Source organism: Balaenoptera musculus, chromosome 13 (genome assembly GCF_009873245.2).
Source record: "Balaenoptera musculus isolate JJ_BM4_2016_0621 chromosome 13, mBalMus1.pri.v3, whole genome shotgun sequence".
Taxonomy (NCBI): domain Eukaryota; kingdom Metazoa; phylum Chordata; class Mammalia; order Artiodactyla; family Balaenopteridae; genus Balaenoptera; species Balaenoptera musculus.
In genome coordinates, this window is record NC_045797.1 from 82668208 (window position 1) to 82691677 (window position 23470).

The window sequence follows — 23470 nt, forward strand, 5'->3', positions numbered from 1 at the left end:
CTAGGAATCTGTCTCCCCTCCCCCATCGACGTAGAGACTGAGGCCTGGAGAGGAGATGGTGTGAGATGGGATCCCAACTCTTTGCTAGCTGTGGGACCCGGACCAGCTTGAATGAAGTCTTTGGCTTAGTTTCCAAATCTCTCAGATGGTGACAATAATACTTAGAAAGGAGGCGATTTGGGTGATGCGCCAGGCACAGCGTCTGTGCGCAATACACCGCACCGTCTCCGGGTGGCCGTGCTCCAGGAAGTGTGAGCCAGCCGGCCTCCTGCCTTCCCTCCTGGAGCAGGCATCTGCATCCATATTTAACCTCGCTTTCTCTCACTTCCTGGGAGTTCCCAGAATACCTCTTGCTTTGACCCTCTGTCTCTAATGGAAATAACTTTATTGTGTTGTTTTTATTTTCTGGGCATAAACATAAAATGGAGCATCCTTATGGCAAAAATGCAGATAGAGTCTTTAAGGAGCCACCAGCAGCTGTCTTTGACCAGCCCAGTCCAAGGGGGGACACTTGTCCATCCTGTGATGCTGCCACGATGTGACCTTGACCCTGACTGTGCTGACCACTGACTTTTGCCCAGGCATGTGATCTCAGATTGGACAGGGAACCCAGCTTCCGTCTCAGACTCTGAAAAAGAAGGCTGCAGCCTCCAGGTCCAAGTGCAAAGGGCTGTGTCCTGTTGTGGGTGACCTTGTCTCTTCCCAGCTGGGTCAGAATCAGGCCTGGTTTGTTCCATTACACTTTGCAGGAGTCAAGGGTTGGCAGTGAAGTGGGGTGGGCTTTATGTTGTGTGGAAATAGTGCGTCCTAAGTAACTTCTGATAACATTGAGGGCCTATTCTTGGGGGTGATCAAGGATTCTGCAGATTGGAAAACAGTTCCTTCGTAAAGTTTACTCGGGCTGCTAACACGACCCTTGGGAGGGGAAGGAGACCAGCACTTAGCAAGTGTCCCCTTCCTTCCAGGCCCTGGGCCAGCACTGCTCACGTGAGCGTCACCTGGACCCCAGGCTCCCTGCTTCCCTTTCTGGCCCTAGCCCAGGTCCAGGTGCCTCTCTGTCTGCCCCACAGCACAGAGGATGTGGGATGGATCCAGGGAACCTGTGACGGCGGCCAGCACCACCTCGACTCAGGTCCCCTGTAGGCAGGCCCCCCCCTCTTGGCTCTAGCTTCACTCTGACCCCCCTGACCATTACACGGGTAACAAAGGAGATGGAGACCCTGACCGGAGAGCCGACCCTCTCAGCAGCCCCTGTCTGAGGACCCGCATCCTCCCCGGGTGACCACACCAGGATGGTGCTCTCCCCCCCGAGAGAGGGCCGTCCTCTGCAAACACATCCTCGTACCGTGTTGCAGGCACTGCTCTAAACAATTACACAGGGTAACTCATTCAATCCTCACAGCAACCTTACAAAATCTACCATTTTATCCCTATACGTGGTAGGCAGAAAAGCGGCTCCCCCAAGATGTCCATGGGACCATGCATATGTCACCTTGCACGCAAAAGGGATTTTGCAGATGTGATTAAATTAAGGACCATGAGCTGGAGAGATTGTCTTGGATGATCAGGGCGAGTCAGTGTAATCACAGGGTCCTTAAAAGATGGGGGGCGGGAGAGAGAAAGAGAGATTTGAAGCTACCACGCTGCTGCCCTTGAGGATGAAGGAGCCACGGGCCAAGGAATGTCAGCAGCTTCCAGAAGTTGGAAAAGGTGAGGAATCAGACTACTCCAGCCTCCAGAAAGGAATGCAGCCCTGCCAACGCCTTGAGTTCAGTCCAGTGAGACCCACTTTGGATTTCTGACCTCCAGGACTGCAAGATAACATGTATGTGTTGTTTTGAGGCTCTCAGTTTGTGGTCACTGGTTACAGCAGCGACAGGAAACGAACACACCATGCTACAGGTGGGGAAACGGTGGCGCAGAGGCTCCAGCAACGTGCCCAAGGCTGCAGCTGCTCAGAGTCAGGAGCAGGACCCGAACCCAGTGGACGGTGCTCCTGACCACACGCAGGGCCCCGTCTCATGGGGCCCTGACCCTTCGGGAAGCCCCCCTGTTGCCGGTTATATGGCCTTGGGCAGGTCCTTGAGTCCTCTCCATGTCGGGTGCGGAGATGAGCCAGGAGCCCTCTTAAGGCTCACGTGGGACTCAGGGATAACGACCCCTGGCTGTACGCAGGGTGCTGTCCGGGGCACAAGTGCCGGACCCACAGCGGTGTCCCCGCCGCCCCACACCCACCAGGGGCAGGCCCGCCCGGCCCTCCTCCTGGATGGGCTGCAGCTCGTCTTCCAGCTCCTTCTTCCGGATTCCTTCCACAAAGAAGAAGTCCAGGCTGATGAGGGCTTTCCCCAGGGGCGTGTCCACCCTGCTGCCCACAGCCTGGCTCGTGGAACTGGGGACTGTGTCAGAGAAGAGAGGCACGTACCCCAGCAGCTTCACGGGCCCCTTCTTGTTGCCCTGAGGAGAGGGGACAGTTAGGGTCACCGGCTGCGGGAAAACAGGAGGGGCCTGAGCGGGGAAGAGAAGGGAGCCGGGAGAAGATGGCCTCTGCAGGAAGCATCCCCTGGGTGATCCGATCCCAGATTCCGCTCTGGACCCGGAACTCAACTCTCCAGCCGAGAGAGGCTCGCTTCCTCCTCCTCGCACCCAGGGCTCCTTACACAGGTGCTTCCAGGACCCCCTCACCGGGATGCTTGAGCAGCCGAGGGAGGGACCACGTCCTAACCCCTCCTCCACCCCACCCCCCAGGCCTAAGACGCTGCCTCACACGTGGTGGGGACGCCATGGGGTGGTTTTGGTTTTTGGTTGAGTTTTACTGGAAATCTAACACACACACAGAAAAGTACACCAGTCACAACTGTACAGCTCAGCCAGCGCCCACGCGGTGAGTGCCATGCAGCCCCGCCTGGGCCAGGAAATAGGACGTGACCCACCTCAGATGCCGCCTTTAACCCCTCCGTCACTGCCCCGACCTCCAAGGCGACCTGGTCTTGACTTGTGGGTTTGCCTGGCGTTGAACTTTACCTGACAGGTCCCGGTCTCTTCCCTCTGGCTCCTTTCTCTCAAGAACGTGTTCCTGAGGTTCCCCTGTGTTCCCGCGTGCGGTGTCAGCTGCTTGGCTCTCAGTGCTGAACGGTGTTCCGCCGTGTGATTTGGGCGAATACTCCGCAAGTTACTTATCTGCTCTGCCACGGGGGCATTTGGGTTTGTTTCCAGTTTTGGGGTCTTAGGAGCGGTGCTGCCCTGGACATGCTGTCTGGTGACTTCTGACACTGATGGATGGAGGAGTGAGTAAATGTCTGAGTTATGACTAATCTGATAAGCCTTCCCTGCCCTTGTTTATAGTTAACTTCGTGCTGCCCCGTGTCAAACAGAAGAGACAGGACCAGTCTTAAGAAATAGGATCCGGGCTCTCAGCTGGCAAAGTCCATGCCGAGGTGGCCCCATTGTCTGGGCAGGCCAAGGGTTTCAGGGGTCAGGTTGCTCATACACAGCCCGGGGCAGGGAGAGGCTCTGTAGCCTGCGAGCCTGGGCCAGGGGCTCAGAGTAGGAACTCAGGCCCCATGAACTAAATCTTCGATCGCAGGGCAGACAGCAACACCTCAAGGCCAGCCGTACAGATGTCAAAGCGTCCCTAAACCCCACAAGGGCCATGCCAGTGTGGCCACCACCTTGGTTGGCTTGTTACACTGCTTGGCTTCCAATCTGGTTCTCTAACCATGCTTTATACAGCCAGATTCCTTCTCCCATTTGTTCATTCCTCCAACATGAACTGAGTGCTAAATAGTTACTGGGTGCTGGGGGTGTTTGTGCAGTAATGAAGCCATCTTTATTCTTTCGCCAAGGGAGCCCACGGCCAGGTGAGATTGCTCGTTGCACAATTACACGATGTTCCCAAGGAACGGGTTAGATGTGCCAGTGAGTGAAGACCACAGTGGTCCGGTCATGCTTGCTCAGGAGGGGGAGATTTCTCAGAAGGAGCCACTTGAGCGGGGTCTTGAAGGATGAATAGGAGGCCATCAGGCTGACAAAGTAGGAAGGGAATTTCAGGCAGGGGAACTGCATGCACAGAGGCATGGATAAAAGAGAGCCTGTGGGTCACCGTGGGGTGAGCGAGGAGGACGGGGAGGGAGGCAAGGTTGGATCATGGGAAGTGTAAACCATCCTGAAAAATGCAGATTTACTGAAGGATTTTAAGCCAGGGAGAGATATAGTCAGTTCTGCAGTTTAGGAAAATCACTCTGGTGGAGGATGGACTGTCGGTGGTGATATTAGACACAGGGAATTAGTTTACAAAGTGTGTTCACCCAAACTCATTCTCCTTGTGGCGCCAACCCCACTCACTCTACAATGCTGACATCCTCAGGCAGAGGAAAACATTTCAGCAGCTCATGCCTGTCGTTTCCAATGGGTTCGTCTTAACTAAAATCAAGAAACACTGGGGAAAAGTAATTTCTAAATACTCTACGTAAGTCTTTTCTTTCCCACCAGACCCCGAGTTTCTTGACACAAGGTTGTATTTTATTGGTCTCTGTACATTTCAGCATCAAGCACACAGTAGGTCCTCAATAAACATTAGATGAATAAATAAACATTCTAAGTGCAAGTATGTTGGACAGGAATGTGGTTTGTCTTACCATGGGGTCATAGCCTTTCAGGAAACTCCAATTCTGAGCCCTGGAAAGAAAACACGGTGGCAGTGTGAGCCTTCCCTGTGACATTTTGACCATGATTGTCCCCGGGTCACAGGAATCAGTTGCTGCCACGGATGCATGGATTACATCATGGAGGAACTAAAATCAGTAAGTGGAACAGATGCCAAGGATCAACAAGTGTTTATGGTGGAGCCTGTAAAATGAACACACATTTCAATGGAGCGGAAACTCTGATGCCAGAGGGTGTAGCAGGTGCGTCAGGAACCCGGATGCCGTCTCACCCTGTGCCGGGGTCTGCTGGGGTATCTGCCAGTATTTTGTGAAGAAAAACCAGTTTTCACTTCCCCAAAGCCTGGTAACCTTCCAGTGTGTGTGGCAGAGGAAGGTAGGGCGGGGGAGGGAAAGTGACAATGAGAAAAATGGCGTCAGCTCTGCTGGTAGTTTAATTTTTAATCTATTTTTTGAAAGTCAAACAATTCTCTAAGACTTGGAAGAAAAGCAGGTTTCTCTGCCCCAATCCTCAGAGCCCGTGAGATCCACAACCTAGAGTCAGTTTCTTAGCTGTCTCTTCAAGCCTTTCATGTCCATATTCTGAAAGAATAAACCTGCACTGCCATTTCTTGAGGTCCTAAAAATGTAAGCTTATCTATTGGCTTTCTACTATGGGAGATTATGAATTAGCATTCTTGACCCTTTCTTCTTCCCCATTTCTTCCAAAATCATTGCATTATAGATTTTGGTTCACTTGATATGTATTGTTTATATCCTTCTAGTTATATAAATACTGTTCATTGATGAACTAATTATACTACTTACTGCATAATATGACCCCAGTTCCTTTCTTTGTACAGCTTAGAATTTTTTCTAGCGTTAATAATGATATTTTCCCTGATTATCTTAGGTTTCTATGTACTGATCATTGATTCCAAACTCTCCAAATAAATTGTAAGGCTCCCTCTCAATATTATTTTCCACACAATCAAATGCATCAGGTCATGAACAATTTCTTTTAAATGTTTTCTCCAGGGAATTCCCTGGCAGTCCTGTGGTTGGAACTTGGCGCTCTCACTGCCAGGACCCTGGTTTCGATCCCTGGTCTGGGAACTAGGCCACGCAGCGTGGCCAAAAAAAAAAAAAAAAGTTTTCTCCAGAGCCCGAGCCCTGGGACCCTGGGTCGTCCCCCTCCCTGGGGTTGGCTGCTCTCCAGGACCACCATGCTGGGACTCTCCTCATTGTGGACCCTGTGCCTTCCTTGCTTGTTTTCCCTCCTGTGGTTGTGAAGCACATCCTCCAGTATCTGTGCATTCATGTATTTCTGTGGTTCTGGAAAATTCTCATTTTCTCTTCAAGTAGTTCATGTCCCCCATTCTCTCCTTGGGGAGCTCAGTTTGAAGGTATGTTGGACCTTCTTGCCCTGTTCTCTAGGATTTTAGCTCTTCTTTCATGGTTTCCATTGTACTGTTCTTCTGAGTAATTTATTTTTCTTTTTCCTTTTTTCAAAAAGAAAACTTCCTTTATTCTATTATTAGCTGGAAAAATTAAATGGCACTAGATGGTCCTGTCTTTGTAAACGTCCCCTATACCCCAACACACATGCACACACACACACACACACACCACACACACACGCACACTCTCTCTCTCTCTCTCCAATTCATCAGCAATGCTCGCGATTCTACCACCAAAACATTCCTTGCATTCTTCCACGGACCTCCAGCTACACTTCGCCCGCGCTCAGGACGCCACGGACTCGCCCTGCTGCCCCCAGCTTCTTAACCGTCACTCTGCTCCTCACCCCTGCCCACCATTTCAGTTCCTTCTAAGCATAGCGGCCAGACTGGTCATTTAAACTGTAAATCGGTCACATCAGGCTCTCGCTTAAGACCCTCCAGGGCGTCTCATGACATTCGAAGAAAAGTACCTGGACTTTAATAAGTGTGTGGGCGTTTCCTCCTTCTCCTCATCCCCAGGCTCTTGTCCCTTCATCACCGCCTTGGCCACATGCACATTCTTTATGTGGTGGTGGTTTTTTCTTTTTTAAATACACCAGACTCCTCCGCGGCCCCTTCTCGTGCTCCAGGTCTCAGCCTGGATGCCGCCAGCTCGGAGGGGCCTCCGTGAGCTCCTGGGAAAGCAAGGCGTGCGCTCTGCCCAGCCCGTTTCTCCCGACACCAGCCACACTTGGCTCCTGCTTGTGCCTCCGTTGCTTTTTGGCTGCCGTGTCCTGAGCGTGAGGGCTCCGTGCAGCCAGGACCGGGCCCGTCTTGCCCCCCACGGCAGCCTGACAGGGCGGCTCTCCTAGGAACTTCTGGGCTGAGCGATGCTTGAAGGCGCGTCCTTTGCTGGGTCGGAGGGCCAGCATTCCTCCCCAGGCTGCAGCCACGGCTTCACGGCTGCCCCTACCCACAGGCGCACTTCATCCCTTGAGCTCCAGCTGGGGGGCTTACTGCAGAGGGCTGATGGGCTCCCGGGATGCACCGCCCCCCTTGCCGGGCCCTGCTCTTCACTCTGCTGAGTCTGGCCAAGGCTGGGCTCCCTCACCTCCCCCGGCCCAGGTTCTCCCCCCTCAGCCCACGCGCTTTCCCACCGCCGCCCTTTGCCTGGCTTACTCCCTCTCACCCCTGTCTCTGGTCTCTCTTTCTCCAGAAGCTTCCTAGACCCTGAGTTAGGTGCGGGGTGCCTCTGGGGGGGGGGCAGGGCACTCACCAGCGCCGCTGGCTCCTCGTCTCGGCCTCTAGACGCCCCTCCACAGCTGGTCCCGCTGCACACCGTCAGCTCCTGGGGTCGCCCGCTTGGCCGTCGGGGCCTGGGGGGCGCCAGCAGGGCTCCTACCCACCGCAGGGCCGCCCCGGGCAGCGGAGGAGACAAAGGCTGGCGGCCTGGTTGAAGGCTGTCGGTACCCAGCTGATGTGGTTCTCTGGAGCTCGGGGCGGGGGTGGCTTCCCATGGGTGCAGGGGTGTGTGTGTGTGTGTGAGACACCTGAGCCCCAGGGTCGGGTGGAGAGAGCTCCTGGTCTGTGCCATGCCCAGCTCAGCTGCCCCTCAGCTCTGCCCCCTGCTCCCCCCATCCCCCTGCTGGAGACCTCAGTACAGCATGGGGGAGTGGAGAGGGACCAAAGCCCTGACCTCTGGACAGTAAGAAAAGACATGGGGTTCTAGACAGGACATGTGGGTTTGGGCCCAGGCACATGACCTTGGGCAGCCCTGGCCCATTCGGGGGTGTGTGAAGGGGCAACAATAATCCTGATCCGCCCCCTGGTGGAAGCCGTGGGGCTCGCAGGAGAAGATGGACGGGAGGCGCTTTGTGAACTGGAGTGTGGCGCTTTGTTTCTCTCTTGGAATCATGGAAGCGGTTACGAGTACACGCCAGGCAAGGGACAATTAGTGATGCTGCACCATTAATACCTGCTCTTCTGCATCAACCTGGAGGGTTACAAAGTGTTGCCCTTGATCTTGCTTAACCCCTCCAATCATGCAAGGCAGGCGTTTCCAACCCCATTCTACAGATGAGGAAACTGAGGCCCTCACCAGCAAGATAAGTGACTGCCCAAGGTCACTCCGTTACTAGCTGAAGCCGGGCCTTAAGGTTGACTCCTCAGAAGGAAACAAGGAGAGCGCCGGGTGGGGACTCCCATTCGGAACCTTGCGCCCCGCTTCTGCTCTGACGCATGCAGCCCGGTGCGCCCCGAGCTCCCGGGCCTCTCTTGCTCGGGTCTCCTCAGCCGCCGCCCCCCGTGGCTTCTGCCCTGGGCACGCCACACTTCTGGGGCTCTCGGCTCCTTCCTACCCCCTGTGTGTTGGCAGAGTCACGGTTCTTTCCATGAAACTTTTCTGTGGGCTGACCCAGCTGGGCGTGGTGCGCCCACCTCTGCATGACTGGGAAGCAGACGCTGGGGCGGATGGCCACACACACACACACACACACACACGGAGCCCTGCTACGTGGAGGGTGCATGTAGCGCCCCAGCGTGCGGGCACAGGTGCAGCCAACATACCAACCCTCCTCCGTGTGCCCCGCCCTGGGCACCTCTTCTGGATTCTGCTCTCATGAAGGAGGTGCCAAGGAGTTGGGTCTTCATGGGTGAAAAGGATTTACCAGCTGGAAAAACTGGGGCAAATGCAAAAGCTTGGATGCAAGAGAGAACACTGGTATTTGAGCAGTGGCATTGGGGCTGGAGGGGGGCCCCAGGCCCCGGGTTGTTTGGAGCTGTGTCGAGAGCTCGTGCACAGCGGGGACATTGCTGCCTTCAAGCCACAGGGCAAAGAAGATCAGGAAAGGACAAGCAGGTGAAGTGACATGGCCGTGGTCCAGGTGAGAGGAGGTGGTGGAGCCCATGCTGGCCTTGGTAGAGGGCTGGAGCGGAGGAGACGGGGTGAGAGCCGCCGGGCCACAAAGAGCTGCCAGCACTTGTATGAGGAAGGAACTGAGCGGGTGTGACCTGCTGGGACATCAGTGTAAAAGCAGAGGCTGTGGGGCTGGGACCCTGTCTCTCTTCCTCCCTCTGTTCTTCCTCCAGAGCTGGGATGAGAACGGCTGGCATTTGGTGACTTTGAAGTTTTTCTCCAAAAAACATGAACTGAAAACCCCTGGGGCCCAGGAACAGGCTTCCCTGGTGGTTGTTCTCGCTTGGGTGTTTGTGACCCTAGCACAGCCAGGACAGGCCCCTGCTGTGCCTGAGGAGTGGCGGCTCTGACCTCCTGGAACCTCTGGAAGGGGTCCCGTGAGTGCCTTTGGAGAGCACAGTGCCTGCTACGTGGAAAACCACTCATAAGGCTGACTGCGGACTGTGGTCCAGAGTAGCTTGGAACAGCCTGGAACAGCTGTGCAGTTTGCTCAGGTACCTTGGCCCGGGTCCCCCGGCCACATGCTCCAGAGCTAAGGAACAGGACCAAAGAGGCCAGCAGGGACATCCAGGGTGACCAAGTGCCTGATGCATGGAGAGGCTGAATATTTCCATGGGACTGATCGATGGTAGAGGGATGGACCGATATCAACAGAGCACATACAATAGGTGTTAATTGTAAATCTAGGGGATGGGTATATGGACGTTCACTGTACCAGTCTTTCAACTTTATTATGTGTTTAGAAATTCCCAAAATAAAACGTTGATGGGAAAAAAGATTGCACCTGCCAGTCTAGCTTGAACACATTTTCTTTCCACAGTCACTGCCCTGGAAGAGCGTCCAGATTCAGTCTGGGCGGGTCTCACTGAGCCCCAGCCCGGGACGACCCTCCACGCAGCCTCCCCAGCCCCGTGGGATCAGGACACCGGCTCCGGTCCCAGCTCTGCCAGTGACTTGCCAGGTGTCCCAGAGCAAGTCATTGCCCCCTGCACACCTCACGACTTGGGATATAACTTTACACATGACTTTCTGAGAGAGGACAAAAATCCCTGGATTTGGGGGGTTGCTGGAGCTGTATTTTATCGGGTTTATCTCAACCCCAAGAAGGACCTTAACCGCAGTGCTGGTGGATCCGTACAGCCTGGGCTCAGGTGTGCAGTGAGAGGCACTGCGGACTCGGCCAGGTGGGTGCAGCACCCGGCGGCGAGGTCCCCAAAGCCGGGGGAGGCCCCGCCGGGCTGGGCAGGTGGGGGCGGGGCTTGCTCCAGGAGCCCCGCCCGCTTCGTGTAGACTCCGCCCCTTCCATGTTGGCCGTCTAGAGAGAGTCCTTAACTGTAGTTCTCCACTGCGGGGAAGGGCAGAGGGCCCGAGAGCCTCGGTGGGAGCCCTTGCAGCAGGTTTAAAGAGCTGAGCAAGCGTCGGGAGGGAGCAGAAATGAGGGTCAGCGGAGGAGAGGGCGGGGATGGGGGAAGAAGCGGGGCTCGGGGAAGGCAGGGGCGCTGCCAGGAAATGCTTGTCTGCATCTTTCAGGCCTCCTTCTTCTCCGCTACCCCTCCCTTTCCCGGATAAAAATTTTGGCTCAACACTAATCCCCTTTTCCCTGCGTGCACACACACCTTGAAGGCTTTATAAAAGGCGGTGAAAATAAAGAAAGGATTCAGGGCCACCGTTCACACCTTTCCAGCTGCTCCTACCAAGTCCCCAGAAAGTTTCTTAGTTTACTAGGACAGCATCATGAAAGGTAATTTATCTGCAGCTAAATCGACACTCCTTTGTCATCCAACCCAGCCCAACCACTTTCACTTTTGAAAACTCACTTTCCATCTTACTGCTTGTTATATACTTGCTGTCAATGTCCCCACCATTTTGTATGCTGCTTAAAAAAAGGTAACCTATTGGAAACATCTTTTCGTGTTTCTCTTTTCATACCTCTCCCTTTAATCCGTTTCTTAGAGTTGATATACCTTAATTTACTTAGCCATTTTTTCTGTTCTTGGGCATTTATTTTGTTTTCGGGTGTGGCATTAGCTGTGATGAATATCTTCCTGCCTCTGTTTCTTTCTGTTGCATTGTTTCAACAGGACACATTCCCCGAATGGGATTGTGGGTCAAAGCACACAGACATTTTAATGACTTTCAGTGTATAGAGCAGTGTTGCTCTCCAGCAAGGCCTGAATGTGTTGGCTTTACTGGTCTTGCCAGAACTGGGAGCTGGGTGGTGTGTCGGGGTCTCCAAGGCCACCCCAGGTTGATGATTGGCTAGGAGGACTCACAGGGCTCAGCCTATGGTGATACTCACGGCTGTGATTTATTATGGCAAAAGGAAACAAAGCAAAAATCAGCAAAGGGAAAAGGCACGTGATTTGAAGTCCAGAGGAAACCAGGCACAAGCTTCCAGAACCCTCATCCGGTGGAGTCACATGGATGAGCTTGATTCCCCGGCAGCGAGTTGTGGCAACACATGTGAAACGTTGTCCACCAGAGAGGCCCCTTGGAGACTCAGCTCCCAGGGGGCTGGTCACGCAGGCACCCTCTGCCTAGCACATACCAAAATCCCAGACTCCCGGAAGGAAAGCAAGGGCTCCGCTTAAACCGTATTGGGGCACAAACTGGTTATGCACAGTGAGCCGTTCTTTTCAGGGGATGGAGGGGACCCTCCCGAAATCCAGGGTCCCAGACACCAGCGAAGGGCCAGTCTTATGAGCAGCCCTTCTGAGGACAGCAGTCTCAGGCCTGCTGTGTCAAGTCTTCTGTGCTTGTGCCACGTGGCTGCCTAACACAACCTCCCCCCCGTGTCCCCCAGGAGCGTCCTTGAAAATTTCCAGCAATTAGGCGCTCTACATTTTCAATACCAATCTAGGCTCTGGGAGATAATTTAAATATTCCCTGATAGGTAATTACATTAAAAATAGCACTTGTGTAGCACTTCAGGACTGAGAGTGTGCCCACCTGCATTTCTCCCTGACGCATCACGACAGCCTTGGGCGGAGGGCTGATCATGGCTGGATTTGGGTGCAGAGCCTGGGGGCTCAGAAAAATCACCACCCTCACTGCTTACATGGGCAGGAGATGTGGTGCCAGGACCAGAGCCCCTGCTGACTGCCATTTTTGGTCTCTTCTTAAATTGTTATTTGCAGAGGAAAAGCATCCCTCATAAACAGTCTTACTTTGGCTATGCAAAAAAGAAACTCAGTGGTTGATACGCTGGAGGCTCTGGATTCCTGGAAGTTGGGAGCATTGGAAAAAATATTCTGGACCATTGTCTTTATTTTCTTTATTGTTTTCTATGTTCTGTAACTTCCCACTAATAGGCAGCTGAGTGCGTTTCAGGAGAAAGAAGTTGAATTGGGGATGATTGCAATACTTATCTGGGGCAGCAGGGGGCAGCCTGTAGCCTTGCATCCTCTGTTGGGCCTAGAAACACCAGGTACCTCTCCAACAGTCTTCCCAGGGCTCCCGAAAGAAGCCAGGCGTCTTTCAGGTTTGAGGCACTGTGAGAATGAGTGTGACGTCCAGAGAAGGTGTCCGTGATGGAACCCAGCAGCGGGCCTGAGGGAAGACGTGCCAGGCACAGAGCCCTCGGTGAGCAGTGGCTCAGGGCTGGGGTGAGGCTTTAACAACAGGTAGGGGCCTGGCCCAGCCAGTCGGAAAGGACCGGAGGCCTCCCGCTTGCAGGTGTGCAGAGGTGAGGGGGTGGAGGAGCAGGGCCAGCTCTTTTCCGGTTGGTTTGGGGGGATATCAATATTTTAACAGCTGCACCAGTACTTACAGTCGGAATATTAGCCCAGGTGCCTTCCAGCCCAAGTGCCGTGGTGTCAGTGGCTCACAGGATTGGTTTTTTTCCCAAGACAAGGGGACAAACTACACTATAATAGCGGACCAGACCGCCTTGGCTTTGGCCTTCTGAGCTCCCATCTGAGTCCTCATGGCTTATCCCCCTGCCCCCCACTGACTCATGCAGGTCGGGGTCCCCAGGAGCCCGGGCTGGCAGACCTCACGCCTGCTCCAGGCTTGGCTCCCACGTGGTCTCTGACCTGGGCTGTGCTGGAGCTGGAGCGGTTGGGCAGGTTGGGGGAGGGGGTGTGGAAGAGAGCACCTGGCCAGGTACAGAGCGCAGGATTTGTGTCAGGCCGACTCCATCCTAGCTCCGGCCTCACCCTCAGTGTGACCTTGGCTGAGCCACTTCATCTGTCTTCCTCCCCTGTAGTCCCTGTGCTGGGTGACTTCGTGCTGGTGTCTGATTTGTCTTCACCCCAACTTACAGATGAAGAAACAGAGGCTCCGAGAGCTTGCCTGCGCTCTTGAAGCCAGAAAGTTGTGCAGCTTGGGGTCAATCTCACATCAGTTCCTCCCAGGACCCGTGTTCTCTGACCTCTCTTTACTCCCTCTCCAAGTGGGAATCTCCTGTTCTTTTCTAAAGGAAGGAGATTTTTAGAGGAAAAGGAAAAGATTCCTTTTCTAAAGGAAGCCTTGTTAAAGGAAAACATCTGACAGTGATTTTTGAGGAAGAAGGAATATTTGAAGCAAATGCTGGGGGATACAAGAGTTAGGTTTCGGGCTGCACAACCAAATTAGGTGGGAAAATATTTTGTTTACTGATGGAACTTTCACGATTTCCTGCTTATTGTTTTGCCAATATTAGCCTTGTTTTAATTACTGCAAAGGCCAACAGCTGCCTCAGACACATTGGTTCTACAAATTAGCGGGGAATCTGTAAATCAGAAGGGGTCCCAGGGAGACGCCACAAACTCAGCCCGGGCCCAGGAAAGCCCCTTAAAATGCTGCAGCTGCTTGTGGAAGAAAGGTGCTTTGCTCCAGGTTATCAACTCTCACGGCATCTGGCGTCTGAATTATGGGTGATTAGTGCCTCCCGGGAGAGAGGATGTGTTTGCATTTGCATCTTGTAAATTCTCCCGGGAAAAAGGGCACTAGAAGGGGATGCCTCCTGCATTTTGCATCAGGTCTGAAATCCACTTAGTGACTTTACCTGCAGAAAGGTGGTAAAATAATGGTGGTTATGAGCAAGCACTTAGGGGTCAGACCTGGATGCAAGCGCTAGCTCCTGCCCTCGCTAGCACTCAGAATGCTGAGAGCAGCTCTGCTGGTGAAGGCCCTGGTTTGCAGATAGCTGTCGGACAAGCTTCTTTATGGGGCAGACTCTGTCTCAATCCCCTTTCTGCTACTTATAGTTTTCCTGTCTCAATCCCTGTCTTACCCCCTCGGAGGAAGGTGGTAATAACAGCAGTCACCCCAGAGGGTCACGGCAACATGCAATGTCCCAAAGCATGTGTAAAGCTCTTAGCAAACTGCCTGGCAGCTATTAAGAGTAGTGCTGGCTAATACTGTCGTGATTCCGTGGCAGCCTCCCCGTAGAGTAGCCCCAGGAGCATTCCTGCAGCCCCAATGCTGGCTTTACGGGGCTTGCTGCAGCCAGGAACCCAAGGCCATCTTGGAAAAGAGCCTCGTGATTGGCCTTGTGCTGGGGGATTCTAGGGAGAGTGTTAGTCATTTTGCAGCTGCCCGATGGCCTTGCCTAGGTTTCTTTGTTGTTGTTCTGTTAGCTTCATCCATGTCCTGTTGGAAACCCGTTTACCTCGGTTTGCCTGCCAGCAGGGCGAATTTTCACTTTCTCAATGATTATATGGATCTTAGCTATCAAAGCCTTGGGTCTCACTGAAGCCAACACATGATCATTCTTCCCAATAGAAACTGGAGCGAAACCTTCCCACAGCCTTATGACTGCACCTGGGCTCCAGCTGCACCAGGCTGGCCCTACCCTACATCTCTGTGCTTCCTGCACCCTGGGACTCTCTCTGTGGTTGGCTCTTACGTGACATTCAGGTCTCAGCTCAAACCCCATCCCTTTCATGACTTCCTAATAACGAGCTCCCATCCGGCTCTCTGCCAGCCTGTCTCATCACTATTTTCTTCTTAGCATTATTATCTCAAATTATTTTGTTCACTGTCTGTTTCCTTCACTAGAGACAAAACACCATAAATGCATCTCCAGCTAGAATGGTGCCTGGCATGTAGTAGGTAATCAGTAAACAGTTGTGGAAGGAAGGAAGGAGGAAGGAATATCCCTACACATGACTCTTCCCTGTTTGATCCATAGGATTCTAAGGGGTTGGAAGAGGAGCTTGACATCCTGGGTCTGGCATCCCTCTCAAGCCAGTGGTCCCTTTTTTAAAAAATTTATTTATTTATTTTTGGCTGTGTTGGGTCTTCGTTTCTGTGCGAGGGCTTTCTCTAGTTGTGGCAAGTGGGGGCCACTCTTCATCGCAGTGCGCGGGCCTCTCACTGTCGCGGCCTCTCTTGTTGAGGAGCACAAGCTCCAGACACGCAGGCTCAGTAATTGTGGCTCACGGGCCTAGTTGCTCCGCGGCATGTGGGATCTTCCCAGACCAGGGCTCGAACCCGTGTCCCCTGCATTGGCAGGCGGATTCTCAACCACTGCGCCACCAGGGAAGCCCGCCAGTGGTCCCTCTTGCAGCACCCTTCCCGTGCCTCTGTTGAGCCATATCCATTGCAGAGAGCTCTCCATTGTGACATGCCTGGTGCTCTCCCGTTAGAAATGGCTTTCTTAGAGAGGGTCTGAACTTCTCCATTCTGCCCCTAGAACTGCTGAGAACAAGATTCAAGATGACCTTCTAAGTAACTGAGGGTGTCTCTCAGACTTCCAGTGAGTCAGCTTTTCTCTAGGCCAAGCCCCCAGTCTCTTTAAACATTCCTCCTATGACATGGGTGCTTCTAAGTGCTTCAACGTCATCTCTATCAGGGACCCTGAAACATTTGAAGGATGCCCTTCAGAGGTACAATAATAAGGAAAATACCTACCATCAAAAGGATGTTGTGAGCATTAAGTGGGATAATACACGTAAAGGATTTAAGTACAAGGTAAGTACTCAATAAAGGTTAATCTTATGACACATGGCTGGGATTTATCTTGGAAATCCTATATTCCTTGGGCTGAGGGCATGTCACTCCAAAGAGAATTTGCTCTTGTTTCTGCACGTGGGGAACCATCAAGACAAGGCCACTCATAGATACTTTCTTGACTTTGGTTTTCAGGCCAAACAGTGTCAATTCAAACCCCAAACCCAATGAGGGCAGGTAAGTAGATATGGATTCTCATAGGGGCCTCTCTTTCCCACTTAGCAAGTGGGAGTTGAGACATAGGTTTCCTTGTCATCTCGTTTTGTTAAGTTTTTCATTACACCTTGTCACTGAGGGTATGACCTCCAAGGATCCTGCATTTCTAAGGAGTCTCATTTCCAAGTCCCTACCTCGTGCAGGTCCACGGTTTTGTTCTGGTTTCTAAACAGCGTGAACATCAAGCCTCCTTGTTTCCGAACTTGGCAAATGTCCCCAACGGGCAGGAGCTTGAGTTCTCAGCTTCGCCTCTGTTTTTGGCTCCTGGGGATTTCTTTTACTTGATTGCATGCATGGCTATGCGTTTAAGAGGATATTTATCATATATTACCCACGATTTGTAGGTGTTTTGTGGCAATAGGCTTTTCAGATAATGGAGATTTCCGTGTCGCTGGAGACAAAAAGATCTAGATAGATTTTATGACTAACTCAAACCCACGCAGCCTGAACAGAGCTAGACCACACCCCCCCTCTGTTACACCCTGCTAACATGTAGGCTGACCTGTGGGTAAAAGCATGCTTCCCATTAGGCCTTTGGAGATACCACATCTGGCTCAGAGACCCTACCAGCACCTTCATGGGCCTATAGGTATGTGGACAACTTGGGCTGGGAAGTGTGGTTTGGTGACACCAGCCTCCCTTATCGTCACACTGAGGCCACCAATTACCATCTGTCATTGTTTATCTCTAGATTCTGCTGCTTCTTTTGTTTTTACAAAGAATTGTGGAATGAGGTGGACAATTTTTCTTGCTAAAATAAAGATGATTTAGCTCCTTGCCTTCCCCAGGGCTGTCATCCTAACAACCTCATTAAAGTGAAATGAGATTGGTTCCCAGTGACTGTTCACCAGGTCCCAGCAATTAGCTCTTTTTTTCCCACTAATCATTTAAAAAGTACACCATTCTGCAGGAAGAAATATTTGCAAATGATGCGACGGTCAAGGGCTTAATCTCCAAAATATACAAACAGCTCATACAACTCAACAACAAAATGAGCAACCCAATCGAAAAATGGGCAGAAGAACTTAACAGACATTTCTCCAAAGAAGACATACAGATAGCCAGTAGGCACAAGAAAAGATGCTCAACATCACTAATTATTAGAGGAATGCAAATCAAAACTACAATGAGGTACCACCCACACCAGTCAGAATGGCCATCATTAAAAAGTCTACAAATAACAAACGCTGGAGAGGGTGTGGAGAAGAGGGAACCCTCCTACACTGTTGGTGGGAATGTAAGTTGGTGCAGCCACTGCAGAAAGCAATATGGAGGTTCCTTAGAAAACTAAAAGTAGAATTACCATATGACCCAGCAATCCCACTCCTGGACATATATCCAGACAAAACTATAATTCAGAATGATAAAAGCACCCCTATGTTCATAGCAGCACTATTCACAATAGCCAAGACATGGAAGCAACCTAAATGTCCATTAACAGATGAATGGATAAAAAAGATGTGGTATATATATACAATGGAATACTACTCAGCCATAAAAAAGAACAAAATAATGCCATTTGCAGCAACACGGATGCAACTAGAGATTATCATACTAAGTGAAGTAAGTCAGAAAGAGAAAGACAAATACCATATGATATCACTTATATGTGGAATCTATAATATGGCACAGATGAACCTATCTACAAAACAGAAACAGACTTACAGACATAGAGAACAGACTTGTGGTTATCAAGGCAGGGGAGGGAGAGGGAAGGATTGGGAGTTTGGGGTGAGTAGATGCAAACTATTACATTTAGAATGGATAAACAACAAGGTCCTACTGTATAGCACAGGGAACTATATTCAATATCCTGGGGTAAACCATAATAGAAAAGAATATTAAAAAGGAAGGTTTATATGTGTATAACTGAGTCACTTTGCTGTACAGCAGAAATTAGCACAACACTGTAAATCAACTATACTTCAATAAAAAAACTAAAACTGAAAAAAATTTTTTTAAATTACATCATTCTGGAATTTTGCTCAAAACTGGTCAGTCTTGCTAGTTTGTTTCTAGATTGCACCGTTTCTCCATTCTTAAAAACTGGATCACATATTCCTGTCCTCAGTCTACTGCCCCCTTTCTTCCTCTCTTGATTTGTTACGTGTTCTTGCATTTGATCTGTAATGAGGGCTCAAACTCTTTCACTTTCCTGGGCTACGAACTGTCTAGTTCTGAAACTGTGAAATTAGTTAATGTGACCAGAAACATTTTTTTTTTTACCATCTCTCTCTTATCTGGAATGATGATAATGCAATGCCTACGATGTGAGAAGTCTGGTAACAGAGTGTGTGGATCAGAGTTGAAGTTGCATCAGTAGGCCAGATTAAGGACTAAGCTATTAAAAAAAAAAAGCCCCCCACGTGGAACGAGTAGGATTCAGGTTAAACCTCAGGACCGGGAAAGGGAAGGGGGTGGGGACTAACAGTTATTATTTAACTCCTTTCTTTCCCAGGCCACATGCCAGACCCTTCCACAAATCCTACAGCCACCGGAAGCCTCAGACACTGCAGTGTGGCCTGACTAGGATGGTGGAGAGCTGCCTACAGCTGGTTTTGTAACCTGTGGAATTTAATTATTTGTTCATTGTACATTCATGTATGGACCCATCAATCTTTTAAATATATTTTATTTTATTTTTATTTCTTGGTATATACAAAGTAACTGCCCCCTCTGGTTCAGTTTTCCAATCTGTAAGCCAAGGTGAAGGGGTGGGCTAAATAGTATCTTGGGGACCTTCTAACTCCAAGTTATATCTCCAGCTACTGCAATGTGGAAAAACTAAGGTCGGACAGAAAGGGGGCCCAGGTCAGCAAGGGGTCTGACTTCTGTCCTCAGTGGAGACAGGGCAAGCACTGGTGCTGATTTTCCCCACTGTCATGTCTGTGTTGGGCTCATGGGCACTTTTTCTTTTAAACTGGGAAGGTGATTGTAGGATGGCAGAGTTGAGCGGACAGGTAGCTTGGTTGTTGGTGTGTAAGTCGGAAGTGCTGCCCTGGTCCTTCCCTACCCTCTCTTTCTGTGCTGTTCCTTAGCCTTCCAAGGAGCCCAGAAAATCATTGCAAATGTACAGCAAGATTCTAGTAAAGCAAAGAAATTCTGTTAACAAAAATATTTCTTTTAATATTTTAATTGGGAATGCAGGCAGCTGTTAGAGGCTCTGAAGCTGAATTCCAAAAGTAAGGCAGAGTGACTGACAATCTGGGCACATTTTGACATGGAATTTCCCTTTACTGTTCACAGATGGGAGTTGGCTCGGGGGTGGGGGTGGTGACCGTGAAACAATGTGGTGCATCGGAGGGTCCCCGTAAGGCAGTGTGGTCCTCCCAGGAGCTCACCCCCTGCGAGGGACACGAGGGCTGCATGAGGACCATCCTCAGAGCTGGGCCAAGTCCGCAGGCACATCTTCTGCGTGAGCCCATAATGTTCATTACTATCTTCATCCCGTTCATCCACTCCCCGCCCACTGCGCCCAGCGAGCCTTCCAGCTGCCGCCAACCTGAGCATCGCACGCAGCTTGTAAGAGTCACTCCTCTGCCCATACTTCAAGCCCCTTCGAGACTTGGCCCCTGCCCTCCCTCTCCACCCCCTACTGCTTCCCCATCGTCCTCCCTTTGCTCCAGACACACTAAACCTCTTGTCATTCCCAAGATGTGTCAGGAGCACCTGCAGTGTCATCTTCCCGGAAGATCATCCTCCCACAGGACTCACCGTCCGGTACCCCAGCCCCAATCCGGGTTCCAACCTCTCCTTTCTGGACAGCCCCTCTCCCCCGCAGCCTGGGACTTCCCCTGTCTCACGCCCCGCCCCGTACTGCAGGCACTTGCTTGTCTCTCTCTCCCCACCTGGGTTTGAGCAGCTTGAGGGCAGGGAGCTGCAATCCCGAGTTCCTGGGTGTCGCTGGCACGTAGCATGAGCCTGGCCTAGAGCAGAGGCCCAACAAATCTCTCTCAAGTGGAGGAATGAATAAAAACTGAAAAGAGCTAAAAGTCACCCAAGCCAAGGCTTATACACCAGGAGGTCACCAAAGCAGGATGAACTATCAGCGGGAGGAAGTTCCCACATCTGCTCATAAAAGGAATCAGGGGCGGTTTCTGGAAGCTTCTGAGCAAGGGCATCATCCTTGGAGCAAGTGTGTCCTTTCACTATGTGACAGTAGGGGGGACCCTCCTTTGACTGCCGTGTGTGGTGTGTTGGGGGCCCATCTCCCCAAGCAGGGTGGGTCCCCCAGGAAGCTCGCCCTGAGACAGAGAATGAGTTCAGGCAGGTTAGTGAGGGCAGTGCTCTGGGATCATGGTCCATGGGAGGAGAGAGGGCCGCCCTGCTGGCCAGACGGAGAAGGTCGGTAGCGATGCCTAACAGTGGGCGCGGGGGATCTCAGCTACTCCCCGGGGGTGCTCTGCAGCCCTTCCAAATTCCCTAAGTTGGAGCAGGGGCCAGGCCTTTACACCCCCATGATGACCATCATGGGATGCAGGCTGCCCCCACCCGCAAGGAGGGGCATGTTATGGGTTCAGCTGTGGCCCTCCAAAAAGATGTGTTGAATTCCTAAGGTCCCGGCACCTCTGAATATGCAAGAATCTGCTACAGAAAAATAGGGCTCACAGGGATCTTATGACTGTGGGGCAGTGTAGGTAAGAGACGTGCTGTCAGAAATGAAATCCAAAGTAGGCTGAGTGCTTTTCATTCATTAATTCATTTATTCACACAGTTTTGTCATTTTACAAATATTTATTGAGCACCTGCTATGTGCTGTATTAGTGGCACACCAGGGGCACACAAAGGAGGTGTCATGAGCCCCTCAGCCAGGCGCTAAATGGCTTTTCTGGGGTTACCAGCCAGTCAGGGCAGGGCAAGGACAAGAACTGGGGTCTCCTGGCTCCTGCCTTTCTATGCTTCTATGGATGAACCTGCTTTCTTTTCCCATAGGATCTAGACTAGTAGCTTCATTCCCCGCGTGCCTGCCATGGCCCTGGCCACACGCACTAGATGTAATGTGATGGCATAATTATAGAAATGGATAACACCCCGAGCTTCCTTAACCCCCCTGCTCTAATCATACACAACCCCAGAACACATTGTAATAATTTGTCATCCATTTTCCAAGGTAGAAGGCACTAACTCTTAATTATAAGCCAAGGCTAGAGATGAGTAAATAAATATGCATGCCAGTCTGAATGCTATAATTAGAACTACCATTTGACTAAAGAAAAGTGGAGACGTTTTAATTCCAGGCCTCTGCTTGAATGTTGAGTTGCTGCTGGGGAATAGCCCATGTGTGTTAACACTTTAAGTTCTGAGCAGGCGGTAGCAGAGTAAGAAGGCAGCTTTGTGTAAGTGGGGCTGGGATGTACCCTACATGGCACTAGATATTTCACTTCTGTGTTTATTTCCCGAAGCCAAGTTAACATGATGATTAGTATTTTTCAGACATTTCTGACAGATACTTTGGATGATAATTTTGCATAAAAATGTCTAGCACTATTTGTATAACAGGTTGGCATCATTCATTGGCAACAATGAGTTGGGTGAGAATGGGGTGGACATACACAATCTATTCATTTAATATTTTTTCTCAAGTACCCACTCTATGCCAGACACTGTTCTAGGCAGTGATGAACACAAATGACTTGGACCTAGAGATTGTCATACTGAGTGAAGTAAGTCAGACAGAGAAAGACAAATAACCTATGATACCACTTATATGTAGAATCTGAAAAAATGGTACAAATGAACCTATTTACAAAACAGAAAATGAGTCACAGATGTAGAAAACAAACTTATGGTTACCAAGATGGAAAGTGGGGGGAGGGATAAATTGGGAGATTGGGATTGACATACACACACTACTATGTATGAAATAGATAACTAATAAGGACCTACTGTACAGCGCAGGGAACTCTACTCAGTACTCTGTAATGACCTATATGGGAAAAGAATCTAAAAAAGAGTGGCTATATGTATAACTGATTCACTTTGCTGTACAGCAGAAACTAACTAAACATTGTAAATCAACTATACTCCAATAAAAATTGATTTAAAAAAACCACAAACGACTTGGCTTTCATGGAGCTTACTTTTTAGTGAATGGAGACATACAAGAAAACAATAAACAAGTATGTAGCTAAGTACATAATACATATAAAATGTTGCCTTGTGATAAGTGCTGCAAAGAAATATAAGTCAGGAGCAGGGGAGAGAGAGCAAAGGAGGTGGGTGCTGTCTTAGGTAGGGTGACTGGGGAAGATTCGGATGAAGTGCCATTGCAGCGGAGACCTGAATGAAACGAGGGAGCGATGGGGATACACGGAGAAGGAGTGTTCAAGCAGAGGAAACAGCAAGTGCAAAGGCCCTGAGGCAGCTGAGGCTGGAGTCTGCCCGGTGTGTCCCAAGACCAGCAAGAAGGCCAGTGTGCCTGGAGAAGAGTGAACCAGGGGAGGAGGTCAGGAAATAAGATCAGAGAGGAAGCAGGGGACAGATCAGTAGCCTGAGGGCCACAGCGCGGATGTGGATTTTACTGTGAGCACGATGGGAGACATCGAAGGGTTTTGGGCAAAGGAGTGATGTGATTCAACTTCAGTTTGAAAAGGATCCTTCTGGCTTTGTGTGGAGGATGGATTTCGGCGGGGAGGCGGGTAAGGAGGCCGCCGCCAGGGGACGCTGCTGCGCCTCTTCTTGTTGGGGCGCCGCAGCACGTGGTTCAGGAGCAGGTCGGGAGCCAGGCTGTCGGCCCCAGTCACGGCTGTTTGGTCCTGGACAAGCTGCTGAACCTCTTTGCGCCCCATTTGCTCACCTGTAAAATGGGGATAGTACTGTCACCTTCCTCGGTGGTTCTCAAAGTGTGGCCCTCAGGCCAGCCACAACATCTTCACCCAGGAAATTACCGGAAGTGCACATTATCAAGCCCCACCCTAGACCTGCTGTTTCAGAAACCCGGGGGGTGGGATTGCCAAATAAATTACAGGACATCCAGGTAGACTTGAATTTTAGATAGACGATGGATATTACCCATGCAATATTTGAGGCATACTTATCTACGTCTGGGGGGACCCAGCAATCAGTGTTTTAAGAGGTCCTCCAGGTGATCCTGATGGACCCTGACATCGAACACTGATGTTCCTCACGGTGGTTCTGGAGGCTTCTGGAAGCTTAGCACAGTGCCTGGCACCGGGCTGGCATGCGGTAGCTGTCACTATGAGCCCCGAGCACTGGCTGATGCCAGGGACTTTGGAGCCTCGAGATGGAGTGACTTGGCTGAGGGCACGGCAGGTGGGATCTCTTCCCTCGGAGGACTCTTCCGTGGCTCAGGTGCTGGAACG

At 51.1% G+C, this 23470-nt stretch overlaps 1 protein-coding gene across 1 annotated transcript; it reads right to left on the bottom strand.

Moving 5' to 3' along the window:
* Positions 1-2145: 2145 nt before the first annotated feature.
* Positions 2146-7599, bottom strand: C13H2orf50 (chromosome 13 C2orf50 homolog). The gene is given in 4 exon segments (XM_036872595.1): positions 2146-2454; positions 4635-4674; positions 7359-7395; positions 7398-7599. Coding segments are annotated over 4 exon segments (588 nt in total).
* Between the last annotated feature and the right edge of the window lie 15871 nt (positions 7600-23470).